Here is a 20,104-nt window from a genome sequence, read left to right on the forward strand (position 1 = left end):
CTTTCTGGCTGTCCCTGCACAGCTGCTGGCTGTAAGCAAACTTGTTAGTGGTTTCTCCCTCTGCTTCCGGATCCATACAGGGGAGTACCAATGGGCCTTCTGGGAGAAGTAAATGAGAGACTATATAGAAGGCGCTTGGTGTACTAAGTGCTCAATAACTGTGAGCTCTACCTATAAAGGAGTTCCTCAGTCCAAGCCTCTGCCGAGAAAGGAAGGACCAAGGGAAACCTAATTCCCTGAGGCCACTACCCCCGTGTGGTGTGGAATGAGGCCCAGGCTGTGCACTGTGCGGAGGAGGAGACAGGGCCTAGAAGTGAGCTGGGGAGAGGAGCTGTGCTGGGTATACCAGATGGCCCTGGGATAAGACACCAGGATCTAAATACAATCACATCCAACGCATGTGCAGAGGGCTCAGAGGGAGAAGTGAGGAGGTAGCAGAACTCTGGGGAAGAGCATTCCCACCTCAGTGCTCCCATCATGGCCGCCTGATGCCTGAGCATTTTCACTGATTTGCCCTTTTATTTTAAAATTAAGCCCTTCCTGCATTCCTGTTCTACATGTTATAAAGCTGAGTCAGACAACCCTCACATTGGCCCTGTTTTACAGAAGAGAGAAAAGGCTGAGAACAGAACATTCATTTCATCAAGGTCACACGCAGGCACCTGCTCCATGTGTGTGATGGGCGCCTGTGCCACACTGCAGGGCCAGGCCAGGGAGGGCATCTTCTGTCAATCCAGGAGGAACACACATTCCTGGGAAAGTTACCGGTGCCCCTGGCAGAGACTCAGGTCCCAGAGCTGCCTCCATCCCCACCAGCACACTCATGGGGCTTAATATTCCTCTCTCAAGGGAACCGGAAGCTGAGGAGAGGGTGCGGAAATGCAGCTGTCAGGGGAGACCCAGAGTCCAAACTCGTCCTGGGCAGGGGCAAAGGCCTGCTCCAAGGAGCTGTACTGGTGCTGGGGGAAGGGCGACCTCCCTCTGGGCAATGAAAGAAGAGGGGTTAGATTTCCAAGCCAGGTTCCCCTTTCCACTTGCCTAAGCCGCCCCTGTCTCCCAGCGGCCCCAGCCCATGTCAGCAGGGCTTGGCGGCTGAGGCGAATGCAGTGTGCTGTGGGACTCAGTTACACGGCGGGCCCAGGGGTACTTACTGTAGACTGTGGTGTTGTCCACATTATATCTGCAAACATAGTCATTTATGTTTTGTTCTTTTAGGACAGGAGAAAAAAACCCCAGAATGTAGCTTTCTGCAAGGGTGACATGGAGAGGTCCGTGTGAGGAGGGCTCAGGGCTGTCCTGCCTCTGCTCTTAGGTAGGGCAGGCCACCCCCCAGCACCCTAGTCCCAGGGACTCCGAGGAGCAATACTGACTCTGACCACAGTGGTGTTGTCCACTGTGAGGAGGTGGGGCTGGGCCCCAGGCACTCAGGGGTCTGCTCAGCCCCTGACTGTGGAGCCCATGAAAGGCTCCAACCGCCTCCACAGGACAGACCCGCCTTGGGTTTCTGATCCAGGTTCCCTGGCCCCTGAGGGGTGCAGCACTGCTCACCCCGCCCCTACATACATGAGAGAGGAGTGAGGACATCCCTGCCTCAGGTCTGAGCTGAGCACCCAGGTCTGGGCGCCTTGGGGACTTCCTGACACTCGGGGTCCTTTCCTCCTCCCTGACATTCTGTGCCTGGCAGCCGGGAGCACCCAGGGCAGGGTGTGCAGTGGCTGCGGCAGGAAGGAGCCCAGCGCCCTGCACAGGGGACTCGCATGGAAGGGGCCGTCCTGTCTTAGCTGAGCCTCCAGAGTCTGCAGAGGACGCTCTTGCTCTGCCTCCCTCTGGCCCTCCAGGAGCCCACCCTGCCCGCAGTCCCGGGCCTTCATTCTGCATGTGTTGAGACACTGGCGTGCTGAGCTGCAGCTCTGGGCCTGGCATCCCCCACCCCCAGGATGGAGGCCCCTGGCAGTTCCTGAGGTAAGTACCAGGGTCACAGTGAGGACAGACTGTGGGCTGGGCATGGGGCGTGAGGCCGGGGAACCAGCAGGTCTTCCTGCTGCCAGGCCAAGGTCACTGCCTCCAGCCCGCTTCTGGCTCAGGCGGCCTCACTCCCCAGTCCGTCCATCGGAGGCACTCCTCAGAAAGGCCAGCGCGGCCCTGGGCCTGGCCTTCCGATTCCTCCTGCTGCAGGTCTCCCTGCAGCACCCCTTCCGTCAAGGCAATGCTGGCCCGTCCTCCGCCTTAAAGAAAACAGGCTCTTGTGGTGTGGCAGGTGCTGGCCTGCGGACGTGTTAGCCTTTCAAGAGTTTTAAAAAACAGATCGAACTTGGAAAATGGCACCCCCTCCCAACAATCCAGGTTTCTAGCTATTTTGGAAAGCGGGAACACCTGGCATCAGTGGATTTCTTTCTGTTTGTGTCCGGGCCATGGCCTCCTCGGATGCCAGCTCCCCCTGGCCCAGACCCTGACTTCTCAAGGAGCCTCCCTCTCCAGCCCATCATCCTCTGTTTGGGGCCATGCTTCTTGATCACCCTACATGCCTGCCCGAGGGTCCCCGAGGCAGTTTCCGTGACGGAGCACCAGCCTGAGCCACCTTGAGGCCCCAGAGAGCACTGCTGGTTTGAGAGGCAGCGGGCAGGCCAGCTAACGGCCCTGTGCTGAGACATGGGGCGTGTGGCCGATCCAGGGCAGGCTTGTGTCCCGAAGCAATGGGCCTTCTCCCAGGCACGGTGGCCAGCCACACAAGGCTGCTTCTGAACCGATGGGGCCGGCTTCAACTTCATCAGGCCCTGCCCACCAGCACGTGGGCTCCGTGTTCGCCTGGTAGAAACCCGCAGGTCCTGTCTCTTACGCAGCCCCTTCCCTTGGCCCAACACGGGCCACCTGAGCAGGTCTGTCCCTCAGTCTCCCAGATGATCGTTTGCAATGCATGTTCCAGGTTTATTTATTGCAAAGAAGTATTTCTTTGCAAGGCAGGGCCTAAACCGATGAGGCATTCTGTAGTTCAATATAGAGAGGGCAAGTTCTCCTGAGTGTGGGGAGTTCAGGCTCCAAACGTGGCAGAAAGAGAAAGCGTCGTCACCTGCCACACACAGAGCCAGAAGGAACCAGAAAGGGGCCATCTGTGCGCAAGCAAGGCAAGGAGCTCCTATGTTGGTGCAAAGTGACGGTCCCCACTAACTGAGCATGGACTCTGCACCATCCTTCAACTTTCTCCAAAAGCTCCCAAGACCCCCCACTCGGTGTTACTCCCCGGCTTACAGAGAGAAGCGGTGCCTGGAGAAGGCGGGTAGCTTCCCTGACCCCTGGCTGGTACAGGCCCCAGATCTGTCCTCGAGTGCCAGCTCCAAGGCCCAGCGACACCATTGCTGCTGGGGACAGGCCCTCCCTGATACCCGGCGACCTGGTCCGTGGCCTTCAGCTTCACCGCGCTGTGAGTGCAAGCCGGACACCCTGGTGGTCACAGCCTCAGCGAAGGATGGGCCCAGCCTCCTGCTCCATGTGTGGGACAGGGGGGAGGGCGGCCGCTGAGGGCAGGGCCCTGGACAGCCAGAAGCACACCTGGGCCGCAATGCTCAGGAGCCGTGCCTGCTGCCCATGGCCCAGATGCCCCCCCTCCCTCCCTTGTGCTCCCCGCTGCCCCTCACGTGCTGCTCAGTTGCCACTGGGCCCTGGAGGAGAGCCCCTCTGTCCTCAGCTGCTGCACTTCCCAGAGGGTCCCGTTACCTCTGCAAGTCTCCGAAAGTGGGTGCCAGCGGGAGGGGCTCAGAGTTTTGAAAGAAGAGACTTGGAGTTAAAGAAATGTTGCTTTTCCCCATAGCTGCTCCTTCTGTTCTCAGCACCCAGAACCCCAATTCCTCCAACAGTAACAACCCCAGGAAGAAAAGCCGCATGAAGGACAGTGGGGAGACTAATGAGATAGTTGGTGCATCCCTGTAACCGAAGACTGTGCAGAAGGTTGGGAAATATCGTGTAGACAAGCATGTCAAACTCGTGGCCCGAGGCCCACATGCGGCCCACAACCAATATTTTTGTGGCCCAGCCAATATAACATATTGTATGAAACATTTTAATAAAAATTTCATAACTTAATTTTTACAATATCCTGTTATACATAACTAGGGGCACTGGTGGGGTCCCTCAGCCTGGCTTTCGGGGATTCAGCTGAAACCGACTCAAACACCCCCCAAGGGGGTTTTGGATTGCAAGAGGGCAGTTCTCAAGTGACACACCTGGAGCACCCCAAAATTGGGCACCCTCCTTTCTGGTTCCAAGGTGTGTCACTCGAGAACTGCTACAGCCAAGTCACTGCAGCTCGGCAGCTCCCACATTGAGTGTTGCCCCCTGTTGGTCAGTGCGTGTCATAGCTACCTGTTGGACAATTGGACAGTCAATTAGCCTTTTATATATATATGTACTAGAGGCCCGGTACATGAAATTCGTGCACGGGGGTGTGTCCCCGTCAGCCCAGCCTGCACCCTCTCCAATCTGGGACCCCTCAAGTGATGTCTGACTGCCTGTTTAGGCCTGAACCGGTAGGATCGGGACTAAATGGGCAGTCGGACATCCCTCTCACAATTTAGGACTGCTGGCTCCCAACCTCTCACCTGCCTACTTTCCTGATTGCCCCTAACCGCATCTGCCTGCCAGTCTGATCACCCCCTAACCACACCTCTTCTGGCCTGATTGATGCCTAACTGCTCCCCTGCCAACCTGTTTGCCCCTAACTGCCCTCCCCTGCAGGCCTGGTTACCCCTAACTGCCCTCCCCTGCAGGCCTGGTCACCCCTAACAGCCCTCCCTTGCAGGCCTGGTCACCCCTAACTGCCCTCCCCTGCAGGCCTGGTCCCCGCCAACTGCTCTCCCCTGTAGGCGTGGGTCCCCCACAACTGCCCTTCCCTGCAGGCCTGGTCACCCCCAACTTTCCTCCTCTGCTGTCCTGGTCACCCCTAACTGCCCTCCCCTGCCGGCTTGATCACCCCCAACTGCCCTCCCTTGCAGGCCTGGTCCCTCCCAACTGCCCTCTGCTGTTGGCTTTCTTGTGGCAGCCATCTTGTGTCCACATGGGGGCAGTCATCTTTGACCACATGGGGGCAGCCATCTTGTGTGTTGGAGTGATGGACAATTTCCATATTATTCTTTTATTAGATAGGATAGAGGCCTGGTGCATGGGTGGGGACTGGCTGGTTTGCCCTGAACGGGGTCCCAGATCAGGGTAGGGGCTCCCTTGGGGTGTGGAGCGGCCTGGGCGAGGGGTGGTTTGCAGGCTGGCCACTCCCTCCAGTGACCCAAGCAGAGGCCCTGGTATCTGGGATTTATTTATCTTCTATAATTGAAACTTTGTAGCCTTAAGCAGAGGCCAAGGTAGGCCAGGGCTGTGGAAACTTGGCTTTCTCCATTGCCGGGGGCAAATCAAGCCTCCTGCTTGCTCTATGGCTGCAGCCATTTTTGTTGGGATTTATTTATCTTCTATAATTAAAACTTTGTAGCCTTAAGCGGAGGCCAAGGCATGCTAAGGCAGGTGGAAAACTTGGCTTCCTCCATTGCAGGGGAAACCCAAGCTTCCTGCTCTCTCTGTGGCCACAGCCATCTTGGTTGGATTAATTTGCATACTCGCTTCTGATTGGCTGGTGGGCGTGGCTTGTGGGTGTAACAGAGGTACATTCAATTTGCATATTACTCTTTTATTAGATAGGACTAGTGGCCCAGTTCACGAAATTTGTGCATGAAGGGGATGGTTCCCTCAGCCCAGCCTGCACCCTCTCCAATTGGGTACCCCTAGGGGATCAGGCCTAAACTGACAGTTGGACATCCCTCTCACAATCTGGGAATGCTGGCTCCTAACGGATTATCTGCCTGCCTGTCTGATTGCCCCTAACTTCCTCTGCCTGCATGATCACCCCCAACTTTCCTCCCCTGCCAGCCTGGTTGCCCCCAACTGCCCTCCCCTGGCAGCCTGGTTGCCCCCAACTACCCTCCTCTGCCTGCCTGATCTTGTCCTCAAAGGCCCTCCCCTGCTGGCCTGATCTCGCCCCCAATGGCCCTCCCCTGCCGATCTGATCTTGCCCCCAACTGCCCTCCCCTGCCAGTCTGATCTCTCTCCAAACTACCCTTCTCTGTTGGTCAATTTGGTTCCAATTGGTCACTTTTTATGCCAGTCAGTGTCAAAAGCTCCACCTCCTAGGCAGCCATTGGATCCTCACAGTTGACCCAGATTTGGTTCTGATTGGCCAGTTTCTATGCCAGTCAGTGTCTCTGGGCCTATCAATGGGGCTTGATTAGAAAGGTGGGGCTGATCAGCAGCCCCTGTAGAGGCCTGGAGAGAAATGGACATAGGGTTGCTGGCCAGGCTCTGAGGGAAAGAGAGAGGCAAGTACTAGTCTAAAGCTGCCTCAGATGTTGCAGATCAGCCACTGCTTCCCTCTTCACGTCTCTTTCCAGGCCTGATTCAAAGGCCCCTCAGCAGTCACTTATGGGTCACCGGGCCTGCAGCCGCAGTAGTCATTTCTGGGTCCCCATGGCAATCCAGAGCTGACTACCAGATGGTCAGCCTTTGGTTGTGATTGGTCATTACATCCTGGCTCTTTATTATAGACTAGAGGCCCAGTGCATGAAATTCGTGCATAGGGGTGGTGGGTATCCCCTCTTCCCAACCTGCACTCTCTCCAATCCACGACCCCTCGAGGGATGTACAACTGCTGGTTTAGATTGGGCAGATCAGGCCTAAACTGGCAGTTGGACATCTCACAATCCAGAACCACTGGCTCCTAACTGCTCACCTACCTGCCTGCCTGATCACACCTAACTGCCCCTTCCCTGCTGGCCTGGTCACCCCCAACTGCCCCCCCTGCAGGTGTAGTTGCCCCCAACAGCCCTCCCCCAACTGGCCTGGTTGCCCCCCCCATGCCAGCCTGGTCGCCCCCTCACTGCCCGCCTCCCCGCCCCCACTGGTCTGGTCACCACTAACTGCCCCCCCTGCAGGCAAGGTAGCCCCATGCAGCCTGCTGCTCAGTCGTTTGGTCGCCCCTCACTAACCCCCCTGCCAGCCTGGTTGCCCCATGCAGCCTGTTCAGTTGTCTGTTCATTTGCGATTAATAACAAATTACAACATTTGCTAATGACTGATTACTATAATCGTGTTGCATTCATTTCCCTTACACACCTTACTCGCAGGTGAGCCATTTCTCTCCACTAATACCAGCAGAAAATATTTTAGCAGCTGATTGCCACGTCATTAGTCTTGGACTCACCTGTTTGGTGTGAGCAACAGGAAATATTTTGCTTTTGGAGAACAAGAAAAATAGGTTTATTTGCATTATGCTTATTAATTTGTGCAGTTATTCAGTGTCTGGTAAGTTAATGTTCAAGAAAAATATTAATTTTTATTAAAATGTTCTATTATTTTATGTTAACAATGACTCATTTATTTCAGCCGTTTGTATTCAGCATGTCTCTTATAGAAATAAACCTATATTTCTATGAAAATTGAGGCTTCTGTTTTTTTGGTGGCCACATAAACTTAAATTTTGTATTTGGCCTGAGTTAGCCTTTGAGTTTGACCTGCTTGGTGTAGGGCATGAGTACATACATGTAACAATGACCTTGTCCAGGACCCTGAGGTGGCTCTGCAGGGCACGTGATACAGGATTTATGGTGCTTTTCTCTGAAGGGAGCAGGGAAGGGCTCAGGGGGAGCTTGACCATCCTGGCCCACAGCGGCCTCCATGTTGGCTGCAGGAGTGTCCCCGTGCTGCCCCGCGGCTCCTGCCCTGCCCTGCCCTTCAGGTCCCTCCTGCCCCACCCCCCCTGGCTGCCCCCTCCACACAGCATGTCCCAGCCTCCAGGGCCAGGCACATAAGGAACAGGAATGATCAGGAGCCACCTGCAGCCTGCCTCCCAGGGTGACACGCCCTGGGCACCCCCAGCAAACCCACAGGAAGGACCAAACTCCAAGCACCGTGCTGAGTGTGCCCGGCAGACACAGGTCACCCATGAGTCAGGGGAGGAAGAGTTTTAAAGCAGCAAACCCCTCAAGGGAGAGAAAGGCCACAAGAGTAGCTGCGCCGCCATTCCTGGCACGGGGCCTGAGGGGACTCTGGGCCATTGGCCATGTTGTTTCTTCATGAGGTTCTGGTTACACTAGTGCTTTTGCATCTGTCAAAGCATTCAACGATACACTTGGGGTTGCTGCCTCTCAAAAATGGAACTGTGCCCCAGACAGGCGCAATGAGAGTTATGCGGAGGAAGGAAGGGAGTGGGGTAGGAGAGCCTGATGACAAAATGCCCTGGAAATGCATCAGACATGGAGAGAGCAGATGAGGAGAAACAGAAGTATGGCCAGATGAGTGATATGGAAATGTGGTCAGATACTCATCTACAATCCGAATGAGAGAGGGCCCTTCATTGTAAGATTGCTTCCACTTGCTCTAGGTTTGATAATTTTCATGAAAACAGTGTGGAGGATAAAGAAAAACTGAATGACACAAACAAAGCCGTGGACACCGCCACGCAGAAGCCATGGTACATACTGGTGACAAGGGTCTCGTGAGAGGGACAGATCCAGGGCTGCAGGGAGCCGGCGGTGCCATCTTGTCAGAAGAGCTATCCAGGCGGCTGGCCTATGGGCCAGGCCTCCAAGGGTGTGGGGACTGGACCCAGGAAGCTGAGGTCGGGCTGGCAGGACGCCCAGCCCATCCCCACCTCCAGCGTCGGCAGCAGGAGGGCCCAGGAGCCCAGGGAGGGCCTTGGAGGGCCCAATGGTCCCGCTAACAGGTGTCTGAGTCCAGGGCCAGGCTGCTGTAGGGACGTGGCCTGCCAGTGCCCAGGGCCCTGATTGGAGGGTGTGCTGGAGCACAGCCCTGGTGGCAGGAGGCCAGGAGAGGCCTCTGCTTGCCCCAGAGCAGCTGGGAGGCCGGCCATGGATGCCTTGCTCTCCCTGCCTGAAGCCCCAGGTCCCCCTCACTCATTTATTTGGGGTGAAGTCCTGATGGAAGAGTCCTTCCAATTCATTTGTGCTCAGAGTCCTGCCTTGAGTTTTCCCATTAAGTGCTTGTCAGGCTGATGAGGCTCCCTCAGGGGCGGGTGCAGAGGGAGGGCTCCCACCACAGAGGGGAGGCACAGGAGGCCCTGAGCACACTGATGAGGCTCCCTCAGGGGCGGGTGCAGAGGGAGGGCTCCCACCACAGAGGGGAGGCACAGGAGGCCCTGAGCACACTGATGAGGCTCCCTCAGGGGCGGGTGCAGAGGGAGGGCTCCTTGTCAAGTTCCAGATCCATGTCAGGGGGAGCCTTGCCTTTTACCCCTGGGGTGCTGTTCGCCCCAATGGTTAGTGTGGATGGAGCCTGTCGCCTGCCTGGTCCTGGGATGACAGTGGACAGGAGCACTGTGTAACGGCTTCCTTCCCCTTTGAGATAACCATGTTACTCCTCCTTCTCGCTGATGCGCTAAATCACGTTGATTTTAAATCTGGTATCCAAGTTGCATTTCTCAGGGGTCCCCTAGTTAGTCTTGATGCGTTTTCCTTGAGATGTGCAGTTGGATTCCATTTGCTGGCTTTTTTGTTGAGGTTTCTAACATATTTTTTCTCAGTTCTTCATTGGACTTTTGGTTTTGAGATTTAAAGGATAATTACACTGGATTTATATGTCAATCATTCCAAAATATACTTCTAACTCCCGATGCGGGGCTGAATGACTCACACTGATGACCTTCACTTACACTAAGCTCTAAGTCTGTTATATCTGAGAACAGCTGGCAAAAACGTAATTACGTACCTGCATCTATGCCACAACCCTGCCCCCCTCACACACAAACCATAGGGGCAGAAATATGTGTACAGCGCACATTCCCACACACCGGGCCATACACAGTGCAAGTACCCACAGATCCCACGTTGCCTCGATCACACACACCACACAGTCAGACCAGTCCATTCAGGCACACCACACACCCTCAGATCCTACAGTCACCTCCTCCACATACACCACACACAGTCAGACCACTCCATTCAGACTCACCACATACCCACACATCCCACAGTCACCTACACCTTACACATACCAGGCACATTCTAGCCCCTCCATGCACACCTATACCATATACACAAAGCTCTCACCCCCCCCACACACCCTTGCTCATTACACAAAAGTGCATTCACACTTTTGTCTAGAACATTTACTCTAGCTCTTACCTCCTACACAAACAAAGTAAGTGTCCTCTCCCATAACATCTAAACAGGAATTTTCTACAAGCTGGAACAGAGAGAGGCAATGGCAGGTCAGGGAGCAGTGAGCGTGATGTCATGATGAGAAGGTTCTCTATCTCCCTGCTCACCTTAAGCCCACACTCACCGATTTAACAAAGTCATCTATGGTGTTGTAGTTGCTTCTTCCATATATTTGGTATTCACCTTCTACAATATGCATCAGCTAAAAGAAAGACGAGGTGGCTTGGGCCCCAGCCAGATGTTGGAACCCAATAGGTCTCCCCATGAGATAGTATCTGGACTCAGGCCATATTAGACTCCTAGGACCAGACCCTGGTGTCACCAGCAGCCCAGCCTCAGGGTGGGCAGGGGAATGCTCTTACAGGCACCCCTGTTGAAAGTTTTACATAACATTGTTCCCATTTCTGCAGTGCCATTCCTTTGTGCAAACACTTACGGGGAGTTAGAGAAATATGCTTTGGGCTACCGAAGGAAAACTGCTTTTGGGACTGTTCCCCAAATGGGCTCCTGTGCGACCCTTGTTACCTGTTCAGAATTACCTGCCTTCGGCTATAGTCTTGTAAACCCACGCTGTAAACCTTGGCCTTCATATTCCGAGCCTTGTTAGCCTAAGAGAAAGAAGGCTTTGCATATAAATCACCAAAATACATGGAGCCAAGAGCTGATAACTCTGGACTGGACTCACTTCTCTCCTAGTTCCGAAGAGTGTCTCTTCCGGCATCGTTCCCCCTATCATGCTGATAACGAGGCTGGCAGCTTTGTTGTCTGCAGGAGAAGCAGGCCTGGCCTGGTCGGTAAAGGTATCTGAGTGACCTGCCCCAGGCTGCAGGGCCACAGCACTGCTCCCCACACCTCCTCCTCTGGGAAGAAGGTCGCTCAAACCCATTCATCCACCATCTCCAGCTCCAGGAGGGCTTTGCCGCCCACTCTGGGAGGAGGAGGAGCCTTAACTCAGGACCTAAATTCCAGATGGGGAGACTGAGCCCAGCTCAGGCCTCTTCCTACTGAGCTCTCACTGCTAGCAGATGTGCAGCCTTTGCCCTGAAAGGCAACTCCAGCTGTTTCAGTGGACAGCACAGCCTTTCCGATGAGCAAAGGGAGGAGAAGCCAGACCCTCTGAGTCTAAGGCCCGGGTCCGGCTCCAGACAGAGCCCGTGGACACTCTAGTGGTTCACACTCAAGGTCAGAGGCACGTGGGCAGCAGATCCCGCGCCCAGCTCAACCTGTTCCCAACCAGGTCCACATGTCTTTCCTGACTACAGCTGCGACCCTATTGTCCAAACGAAGATGGCTCCGGCTGAACACAAGCCTTTGCCTCTGTTGGAGACACTGTCACAGAACAGTCAACCAAAGGGAAGAAGCTGAACGACAGGAGTCATAGCCAGAACTGTGCGGCCAGCGAGGGCCCTCCACCCCCGCCCCCACCTTGGCTCTCTCTTCTGCAAACTGAATCCTGTGTCCTAGGTCCCCGGCTTTGCTTTTTGCTTTTTGCCTTTTCGTGCAGCCTCAGTGTAGGTCAAGCACCTCATATTTAATAAGAACCAAGATGCACCCAGGGGATCCCATGCAGCTCTGAGAGACTTCACGGGGTGGCTTTTATCCTCGCTGCACAGAGGAGCCTGCAGCACAGGGTGGGAAAGTGTGTGCTGCAGTGTCAGCGCTGGGAAGTGGCCAAGGAGGGTCTGCGTGCAGACCTCAGGGAGGCCCTGCCTGCTCTACCCTGGACATGACCACATGAAGTCTGCAGGCAGCTTACCTTTCTTGTACACTGGTTGAATCAGCTCATTTGCCTGCAACAAAATGAAGGAATGTTGGGGGAGAGCAGTGAGATACCCCAAAAATAGTCTAAGAACTTGACAAAGCAGACTAGATAGAGCGCGAGCAGTCCGTACCTTTTTAAATCCGAGCTCCATGTTTAGTGCTCCTGAAGGCACTATATTTCGAAGACGGCTAAGACCATCCTGTATTGCTTTTCTGGAAAACAATTTTAAAAGAGGGTAGAGGTGGCATGAGGAGCGGACAGGTATAAACACCCTGTTATGGCAGAAAGCAGGCCGTGGGAAGCGACACACCACACGCCCTGGGAGGTTCCGGAAAGGCCTGTGGATTTGCATGGTGCAAGCTCAGCAGTCCTCTCCAGCTGTGGGTTTTTGCCTTATATATATCCCTAGGTTCTTTGTCTCCCATATATGGCCTACACACACATTCTAGGCATTCTTTCTACCTTACATGCTCAGCTTCTGGGTCCCTGATGCAGTTTGGAAAGGAAGGGGCGGGCGCTGCAATCCAGCAGAGCTTGGACCCTCCTCAGGCAGCCCCCTCTAGAGCCGCGGGGCGGGCGGCCTTCCTCTCCCATTTCTATGCCAGCGCTGCCTGCCCGCCCATGGTTGCCAGTGCTCTGGGCTGTTTCTCCCGCTGCATCTGCAGCTGGGTAGGAGCCTGCTGCCGGGGCCCTGGCATTCAGTGCAGGCTGGGGGGGGGGGGGGGGCAGTGACCCTCTGGGGTCCAGACCTCAGGAGCTGCTTTTGCCACCAGTCCCTGTCCCTGACAGAGATGACTTCCAAGCAGCATCTTGCTGAAGGCCTGTTGCCTTGGCTACAGGGGGAGGGCTCAGTTCCTTATGTGTGCCAAGGGTGAAGTCCCCTGACCAGGGCCAGAGAGTGCCAAGTGCACACGCACTTAGCCCTCCCCCTCCCCTGCTTCTCAAAGTCACCAGGCTTAGAAACTAGCAAGATTACAGATGCCGGGGGGGGGGGGGGGGGGGGGGGGGGAGGGGAGTGGTTCTGTAATTCTTAAGCTGCCTTTAGTAGATTTAGAGAACATCATTAACCTTAAAAGTGTAGCTGACAAAGTTCTAGCTTGGAGTATTTAGCTTTCTGAGATATGCTCTATAGAGACGGGGAAGGGGGGTGGTAGCGCTAGTTCCCTGGGGGCTCTAAGCCTGTATAGACAGGTTCCTGGCAGGAACACTGCGGGGAGCCGGAGGTCTCAGTGACAGAGATTAGTGACAGTGAAAGAGATAGTCTTATTTTGGTCTGGACAACAATAAACAAGAAGGGTGAGGAGAAAACCTGTCAATATTGCTAACAGAGAAATGTAAGTAAGGATACAGGGTCCAGGCCTGGACCAGTCCAGCAGGTGGTGACTATCGGGTCTACTGATGGAGTCCTCAGGCTTTTGTGTAGACCGATGAGTAGGCTTTACTGACTTCTTTAGGGTGATTTGCAGAGGATTGTCCTGGTTGTTGCTGTTGTTGTGTTGTTTTTTTTTTTGTTTTTTTTTCATTCAGATTGGCCATCCTTAGTTGAGCTGCCTTCACCCAGGAGTGGTGGATCCAGGTGTTCAGACTTGTAACTCTAAGGCTGTGGGAGTGGTTAGTATGAGTAAATAGGGCCCTTTCCAGGTTGGTCTGAGGGGTACACTAGACGTTCTTTCTACCTTACATGCTAAGCTTCTGGGTATCTGTGCAGTTTGGGGAGGAAGTGGTTAGTATGAGTAATCAGGGCCCGTTGCACAGTTATTCCCAGGGAAATGGGCATTCCATCAGTTACCCATCTATGTACCTTAAGGACAGTTTTTCCTAGTCTTGCAATTGTTTCTGAATTTTTAAATTTCCTAGTTCTTTTATGTCTCCCTTGAGCTAGTCAGTGGGCTATATAGGATTTCAAAAGGGGAGAGCCCTGTCTTTGTCCGTGGGGGACAATGTACCCGCAGGAGAGCCAGAGGCAGGCTGGTTTCCTGACATAGCTTTGCCATAGCCTCTTACGGGTCCGATTCATGCATTCTACTTTCCCTTGCGGCCGGTGGGCCGTGTGAGTTCCATTGGATGCCTAGAGTCTTAGCAACCTGCTGCACCACTTCTGCCACGAAGGCTGGGCCATTGTCTGATCCCATAGTCAATGGCATCCTATATTTTGTGATGATGTCTCTTAGTAGAGCTTTGGTTACTATTTTTGCGCCCCCCCACCCCCACCCCCCGCCGCTGTATGTGTGGGGTAAGCCCCAACCCAGCCCCAAAAAGCACAGGCAAAACCCAGGAGATACTTATTTCCCTTGTTGGGTCCTATTTTAGTGAAGTCTACCTCTAGATCTTTAAAGGGTGCTTGGCCACAGCGCTGGATTCTAGGTGGGCCTGATGGGGCCTTGTCTGGCATTGTTGTGAGCACAGAGAAGGCAGCGTTGGGAGACCAAGGTGCAGAGGGACGGAAGTTGAGCAATCAGGCAGTACTGGCTCAATAAGGCTTCTAGAGCATTTTTTCCCATTGGGTGAGTTCATGCTGCTGGAGGACCACATGGTGGGCTATTTGTTCTGGTACATCAATTCTGTGGACTGGGAGTATCCACCATCCTTCCTTGGTCATATTTCCTTCCTCTTACTGTGCCTGAGCTGTATATTGTGGGGGTGTAGGTAGTTCTGGGGCCAGCATGATTTTGGATGGTGTTTCCTGTTCTCTTGCAGTTTGTTTAGCTGCAGTGTCTGCCCAACGGTTCCCCTCTGACACTGAGTCTTTTCCTTTTTGGTGTCCCTTGCAGTGGATGACTGCCACCTCTTTTGGTTCCTAGACTACCTCTAACAGTTTCAGGATTTCATTTTGGTTTTTGATTCCTTTCCCTCCAGCTGTAAGGAGTCCTCTTTCCTTGTATATAGTTTTATGTATATGTAGGGTGGCAAAGGCAGAGTGAGAGTCAGTATATATCAGTGATGGCGAACCTATGACACGCATGTCAGCACTGACACGCATAGCCATTCCTGATGACACGTGGCCGCATGCCGAGGATGAAACATTTGCTGCTCCTGAGGATGAAACATTTGCGACTAGAGTCTTGGAGTTAGTTTTTTCCTCAAAGTGACACACTACCCGAGTTATGCTCAGTTTTTTGGTGAAGTTTGACACACCAAGCTCAAAAGGTTGCCCATCACTGGTATATATGTTGGCCGGCTTATTCTTGCTAAGTTCTAATGCCCTCACTGGTGCCCACAGTTCTGCTCTTTGGGCAGACCATCCCTCAGGAGGGGCCTTTGCTTCCAAAGTTTCAGAATTCGAAACTATTGCATACCCAGCATATATTTTGCCCTCACTCATGAAACTACTGCAGTCTGTGTACAGAACATGGTCGGGATTTTGCAGTGGTTTATACAGGAACTCATGAACCACCTGGTGGCCCCCCAGCCAGCATTGTCAAGGGCCACAGAATGGTCTATGGGTTGTGGTCCTGGTAGCCCCTATGATATTTACTTTCCATCCTGATAGGGGTGCTACCCTTTGCATCACTACAGAGTGTTCAGGCACTGTGTCCACCATAAAGTTTATTGTTTGACTCCAAACCTTCATTTTGACTATGGGCTTGTGGGGGCCAAGTTGGATAGAGTCCAGTCTTCCCTAGTCGGAGTCCACTCCTGCCAGGCCAACCAGATTGGCCTCTGGTAGTTCTGGCCAGCAGAGGCTGGGTAGAGCGGAAGTTCCTGGTTTTCCTTTTTGACGGTTGGGGCACTCATTCTTCCAGTGTCCGGATTCCTTATAGTAGGCACCTTGGTCTTGTCTCAGGGGCACTTTTCTTTTTGGTTCTTTATTTCTTCGCTATTTCTGTTGTGGTTTTGTCCCTGGTGGGGCTGGGTTCCCCAAAGCCACGGCTAGGAGAGCCATCTTCTGCTTCATCCTTCAGGTCTGCCTCCTTCCTGGCAGCACGGTCACAGTTTACAAAGACCTTGTGGGTGATTTCCAGTAATTCAGTGGCATTCTTTCCAGCGTATCCCTCTAATTTCTGGAGCTTTTGTCAAATGCCGATTTGAGCCTGTCCTACAAAGGCAACATTGACCATGTATTGATTTTCAGGGGCCTCTGTGTTGAACGGAGTGTAGACCCTGTAGGCTTTATAGAGTCTCTCACAAAAGTCAGCCAGAATCTCATCTGGTTTCTGTAAGGCCTCAGAGGTCTTTGCCATGTTTGTAGGCTTCTTTGCTCCTGCCCTTATCCCTTGGAGGAAGGTGAATCGGTATCTTTCTAAGCGATTTCTTTCCTCCTCTGTGTTTGTGATGGGGAAAATGAGACATTTTGGGGGGACTAGCAATCTGAATCTGTACCATTAACTTAATGCACATTCCTATTAGCCTATAGTCTAGCCACTGCCCCTTTAAATGTCTGGTCCTGCAAGACCTGTTTACTCCCATTTTAGAGAGGCCATAAACTATACCCAGACGGAGTTATCAGTGCTGGTGCCAGGCCAGGCCTTTAGTTGTGGTCTCAAGGCCCCAGCACATGGGGCTCTTTAACGACTTGCAAAGGCGACTGGAAAAACCCTTATTTGGAAGACAAAGGGCTGGAAAGATATAAAAGGGGAGTGTTTCTTCCATGTTTTGGTTCAGAATTTGAAATCTTTCTCTGAGCCCACATGCATAATAAACAGTGTAGCTCCATTTTTTCTGGGTGTTGCTTGGTTTTCTCTGGTCGTCTGTAACATCTGATTCCCTGACCATGAAGCCCAACTGCACTGGTCTTTTAGGCCTCTGTGGGCTGGGTTTGGGGCCTTAGGGCACCAGATAAGCCTCCAGGAGGCACTGCTCTGCTGGTTTAGCAGAATTGAACTGTGGGACTCTGGCCAGCATCTGGAGAAAGTGGACGGACACTTCTGTACCTGTCAACAGAAATGGTAATGTAGGGACCCCAAGCAGTCAGACCCACTCCGAGAGAGTGGAAGGGAAGTTTGATCACCTTCTGGGAAGTTATATGACTTCCTCAGGTAAGTCACGTGGACTGTTTAAACACTTAGGTGAGTGTCTACTAAAGTGAGTCCAAGTTCAGGCACGCCTTTAGGGGCAGAAAAAGTAGCTGAACACTACTTAGGCAAAATATTTGCCTCAGGGACTTTCTGTGGGTGAAAGTCAAAACTCAGACTGTCTGGTGTCTGGTGTCTGGTGTATGAATGTAAGTGTGAGAGCCTGTGTAAAGTGAAAGCTACTTTGTGCTGTCTGACTGTACACATGAGAGCATTTCTTATTTCTCTCTGTTGTTTAAGTTGTTAGAAGATAGGGCAAACCCCTCTTTAGGGGGGAGCCTAATTGTGTATGGTGAGGCTGAATGCTATGACAGACTGCAGGTGTCCCAAGCAGCTGCTAAGAATTCTTTTCTCAGGGTCATTCTTGCTCTCTGTCACAGAGGGAAGTAGCCTACTTAGCTAATGAAATTTCTGTCCATGTTTGTACAGTAGAGACTTTAATTTGCTCTTCCGTGATTTATAGTTTTATTATGTTAGGTTAAAATTTTAAATTCCAAGGTTAATTTAAAGGTATAAAATTTGTAAAGATTGCAACCCAGGCAAGTTCACTACTTGTTAGGTGAAGCAAGAGAGGGAAAAAAAATGAGTTCTAAAGTTAACTATTTGCAAAAGAGTTGTAAAGTCATAAAAATCTCAAGGAGATTTAAACAAAGAGTTATTTACAGCTCCCTTTATCTCTTCTTGCCAAGGACAGAGGGAATAGTTAATGCAACAAGGGAGGGGGAGAGGTGGGAAGATAAAAACTGAAGAAGAAAAAAAGGAGTCTTTTCACTTTAAACAAAGAAGCAGGAGGTTTCTGGCTCTGAGCCTAGCAAAATAAGATTGCTGGACATCAAAATATTCAATAAAGGAACTTTAAAATATAATATTTTATTGGCCTGACCAGAAAAGGATTAATTCTATAGTCAAGACCAAATCTCAAAGTTATTAAAGTATAATAAAGAATTTAAATAAATCTTTTCAGAGATGATAGAAAGGAACAGCCAAGATGGTGATTTACAACCCCAGGCTCCCCCTGAGGAGAAGAGCTATCTTAATAAGGTCCCAACCACGATAAGGCCACTGTGCCATCAGAAGCCAGCTTTTCTAGGCTGCAAAAGGAGTTGGAGCAAAAAAAAAGTTAAAACTCTGTCTCAGCTGATTAGCTAGACTAAAAGAAGGGGGAGGGGCAATTTAAAAGTCGGCAATGGCTACCAGGGAAAAGGAGCCTTTGTTTAAGGCCTCCATGCTGGTTCAGGGAACCCTAAGATCCATATCCTAAAGGGTTAAAGAGAATAAAGCAGGGTAGAGAAAGACTTATTGTACTTAGCAGATATCTTACAGAGAGCTTGCAGCCTTGAACAGGGCATAGCTCCTATAGCCAGAGGAGACGTGGAGTAGGAGAAGACCCTTTTGTCAGCAAAGCGGATTGAAGCCAGAAAAAATAAACAAACAAAAACAACAACAACAAAAAACCTATCTCTCCCTGCTCTCTTTGCAGACGCCATCCCCCGCCTCTCTCCCCTAGTCTCAGCCAACCGGCACCCAAGTAATATAGAAGTGCAGAAAAGCAGTTGAAAGAAAATCAGAATATCTATGTACCTAAAAATAAGAAAGGCTAAAAGAGAAAACTAACATAGTTCATATATGCTAATCTAAGAAATGCTGACTGATTACCTTTTGGTAATCATTGAAGGACTGAGGTTTCTAAGAATAAGGAATTCTAATACATTTTAAAGAAAAAAAGAAAGAAAAGGCCAGTACAAGTTACTGAAGATATAGCAAAAAGAAAAAATATTAAAGTAAAAATAGTTAATGGAAGGTCTGTGGCATGGTTATGCATTTTTGAAGGACATAGAAAATTTAAAGGTTAATTTAGAAATATAAAATTTATAAAGGTTATGTATGTAATCAGAAGGAGAAGAAAAATATTAAAAGGAAATAAATTAAATAATACAGGCCAATAAGCCAGGAAAACTAAATAATTTGCATTCTGCCTCCCTAAACAAAGGGTAAATAACTTATATCAAAGTACTGAGGAAGACTAATAGGAGAAATCCAATCAGTGCCATTTGCTATCCACACCCAAGCTGCCTGTAGCCACCTGGAGAAGCAAAAGCTGCAGCAAGAAGCTGGGGATGCCAGTGACCCGACACCCACGTTGCTGCCCAGTGAGTTATAAGTGTTTTACAACACGCAATGAAAGACTTAAGCATTTGGTTTACTGGTTAAAGGGAGACCAGCGGTGAGCCCTGGGATCTGTAAAAGCAGCCAGCAATGGAGCTAGTGAAAGCTCTCTGTTTGCAAATGTGCTAAAAGCGTTCAGAACTACAACAGCAGCTACCAGTATTTGCTGCTGCTGGGAGAGGAAGGGCTTATGTCCCCCTCCAGTACACCCCCTTGGGAGAGGCCTGGTCGCTGCTCTGCCACAAAGGCGACAGGTGGGAAGGTGGGGGCCTGATGCCCAGGTTGCAGCCTCCAGAGTACTTTGCAATATGCAAAGTTGTTTCTAGCTGCAGCCCTGGCTGTTTTAGGCTGGCAGCTTAAAGCCAAAGGGCAGCAAGAGACAAGGATGGCACGTAAACAGGGTTACTTGCCTACAACTGGTAAACAGGGTTAACAGATGAGGGCTGATAGAAGACACCCTCCCTGAACCAGAGACAGACTGTGTTTATGGCTAGAGAGAAGAACTAGCTGCCACGCACAGCCTGACAGGCCTGCAGAGAACTGAGCAAGGTGACTCCCTTGCTACACTCTGAGGTGTTGGTTGTAGTGAAGTGCATGGATCACTCTGCATGGCATTAGAGCAATGGCCTATGTGATGGACTTGGCTGATGCCTTCTCAATAGACATGACTTCAGAGAGTCAAGAACAGTTTTACTTTATATAAGGAGGATCAACAGTGGACTTTAGTCACCCTCTCTCAGACATGTTTTATATAGCCCTACCATGTATCATTGTTAATGGCATAAGATTTAGCTGCCTGATATGGCCACTGTATACTTCATTATACATCATTATGTAATCTACACTAATAAAAGATAAACATGCAAATTGACCATCCCTCCGCTACACCCACCAGCCAATCAGGAGCAAGTATGCAAATTAACCCAACAAAGATGGTGGCGGCCACAGAGCTGGAG

The 20,104-nt window shown here is 51.5% G+C and overlaps 1 protein-coding gene across 3 annotated transcripts in view; it reads right to left on the reverse strand.

The window, feature by feature from the left end:
- The window catches only part of LOC114234283 (anthrax toxin receptor-like), a 95,968-nt gene that overhangs the window by 16,513 nt on the left and 59,351 nt on the right, over positions 1-20,104 (reverse strand). For 2 of the 3 annotated variants that reach the window (XM_054728749.1, XM_054728751.1), the window contains exons 4-10: positions 12,101-12,182; positions 11,965-11,998; positions 10,894-10,973; positions 10,748-10,816; positions 10,333-10,410; positions 10,173-10,233; positions 1,152-1,247 (exon numbers count right to left, since the gene is read on the reverse strand). In XM_054728749.1, the coding sequence (XP_054584724.1) occupies positions 1,152-1,247; positions 10,173-10,233; positions 10,333-10,410; positions 10,748-10,816; positions 10,894-10,973; positions 11,965-11,998; positions 12,101-12,182 (500 nt within the window). The remainder of the gene's footprint in view (positions 1-1,151; positions 1,248-10,172; positions 10,234-10,332; positions 10,411-10,747; positions 10,817-10,893; positions 10,974-11,964; positions 11,999-12,100; positions 12,183-20,104) is intronic. The other variant, XM_054728750.1, reaches the window with a different exon arrangement.

Source organism: Eptesicus fuscus, chromosome 17, assembly GCF_027574615.1.
Source record: "Eptesicus fuscus isolate TK198812 chromosome 17, DD_ASM_mEF_20220401, whole genome shotgun sequence".
Lineage (NCBI taxonomy): Eukaryota > Metazoa > Chordata > Mammalia > Chiroptera > Vespertilionidae > Eptesicus > Eptesicus fuscus.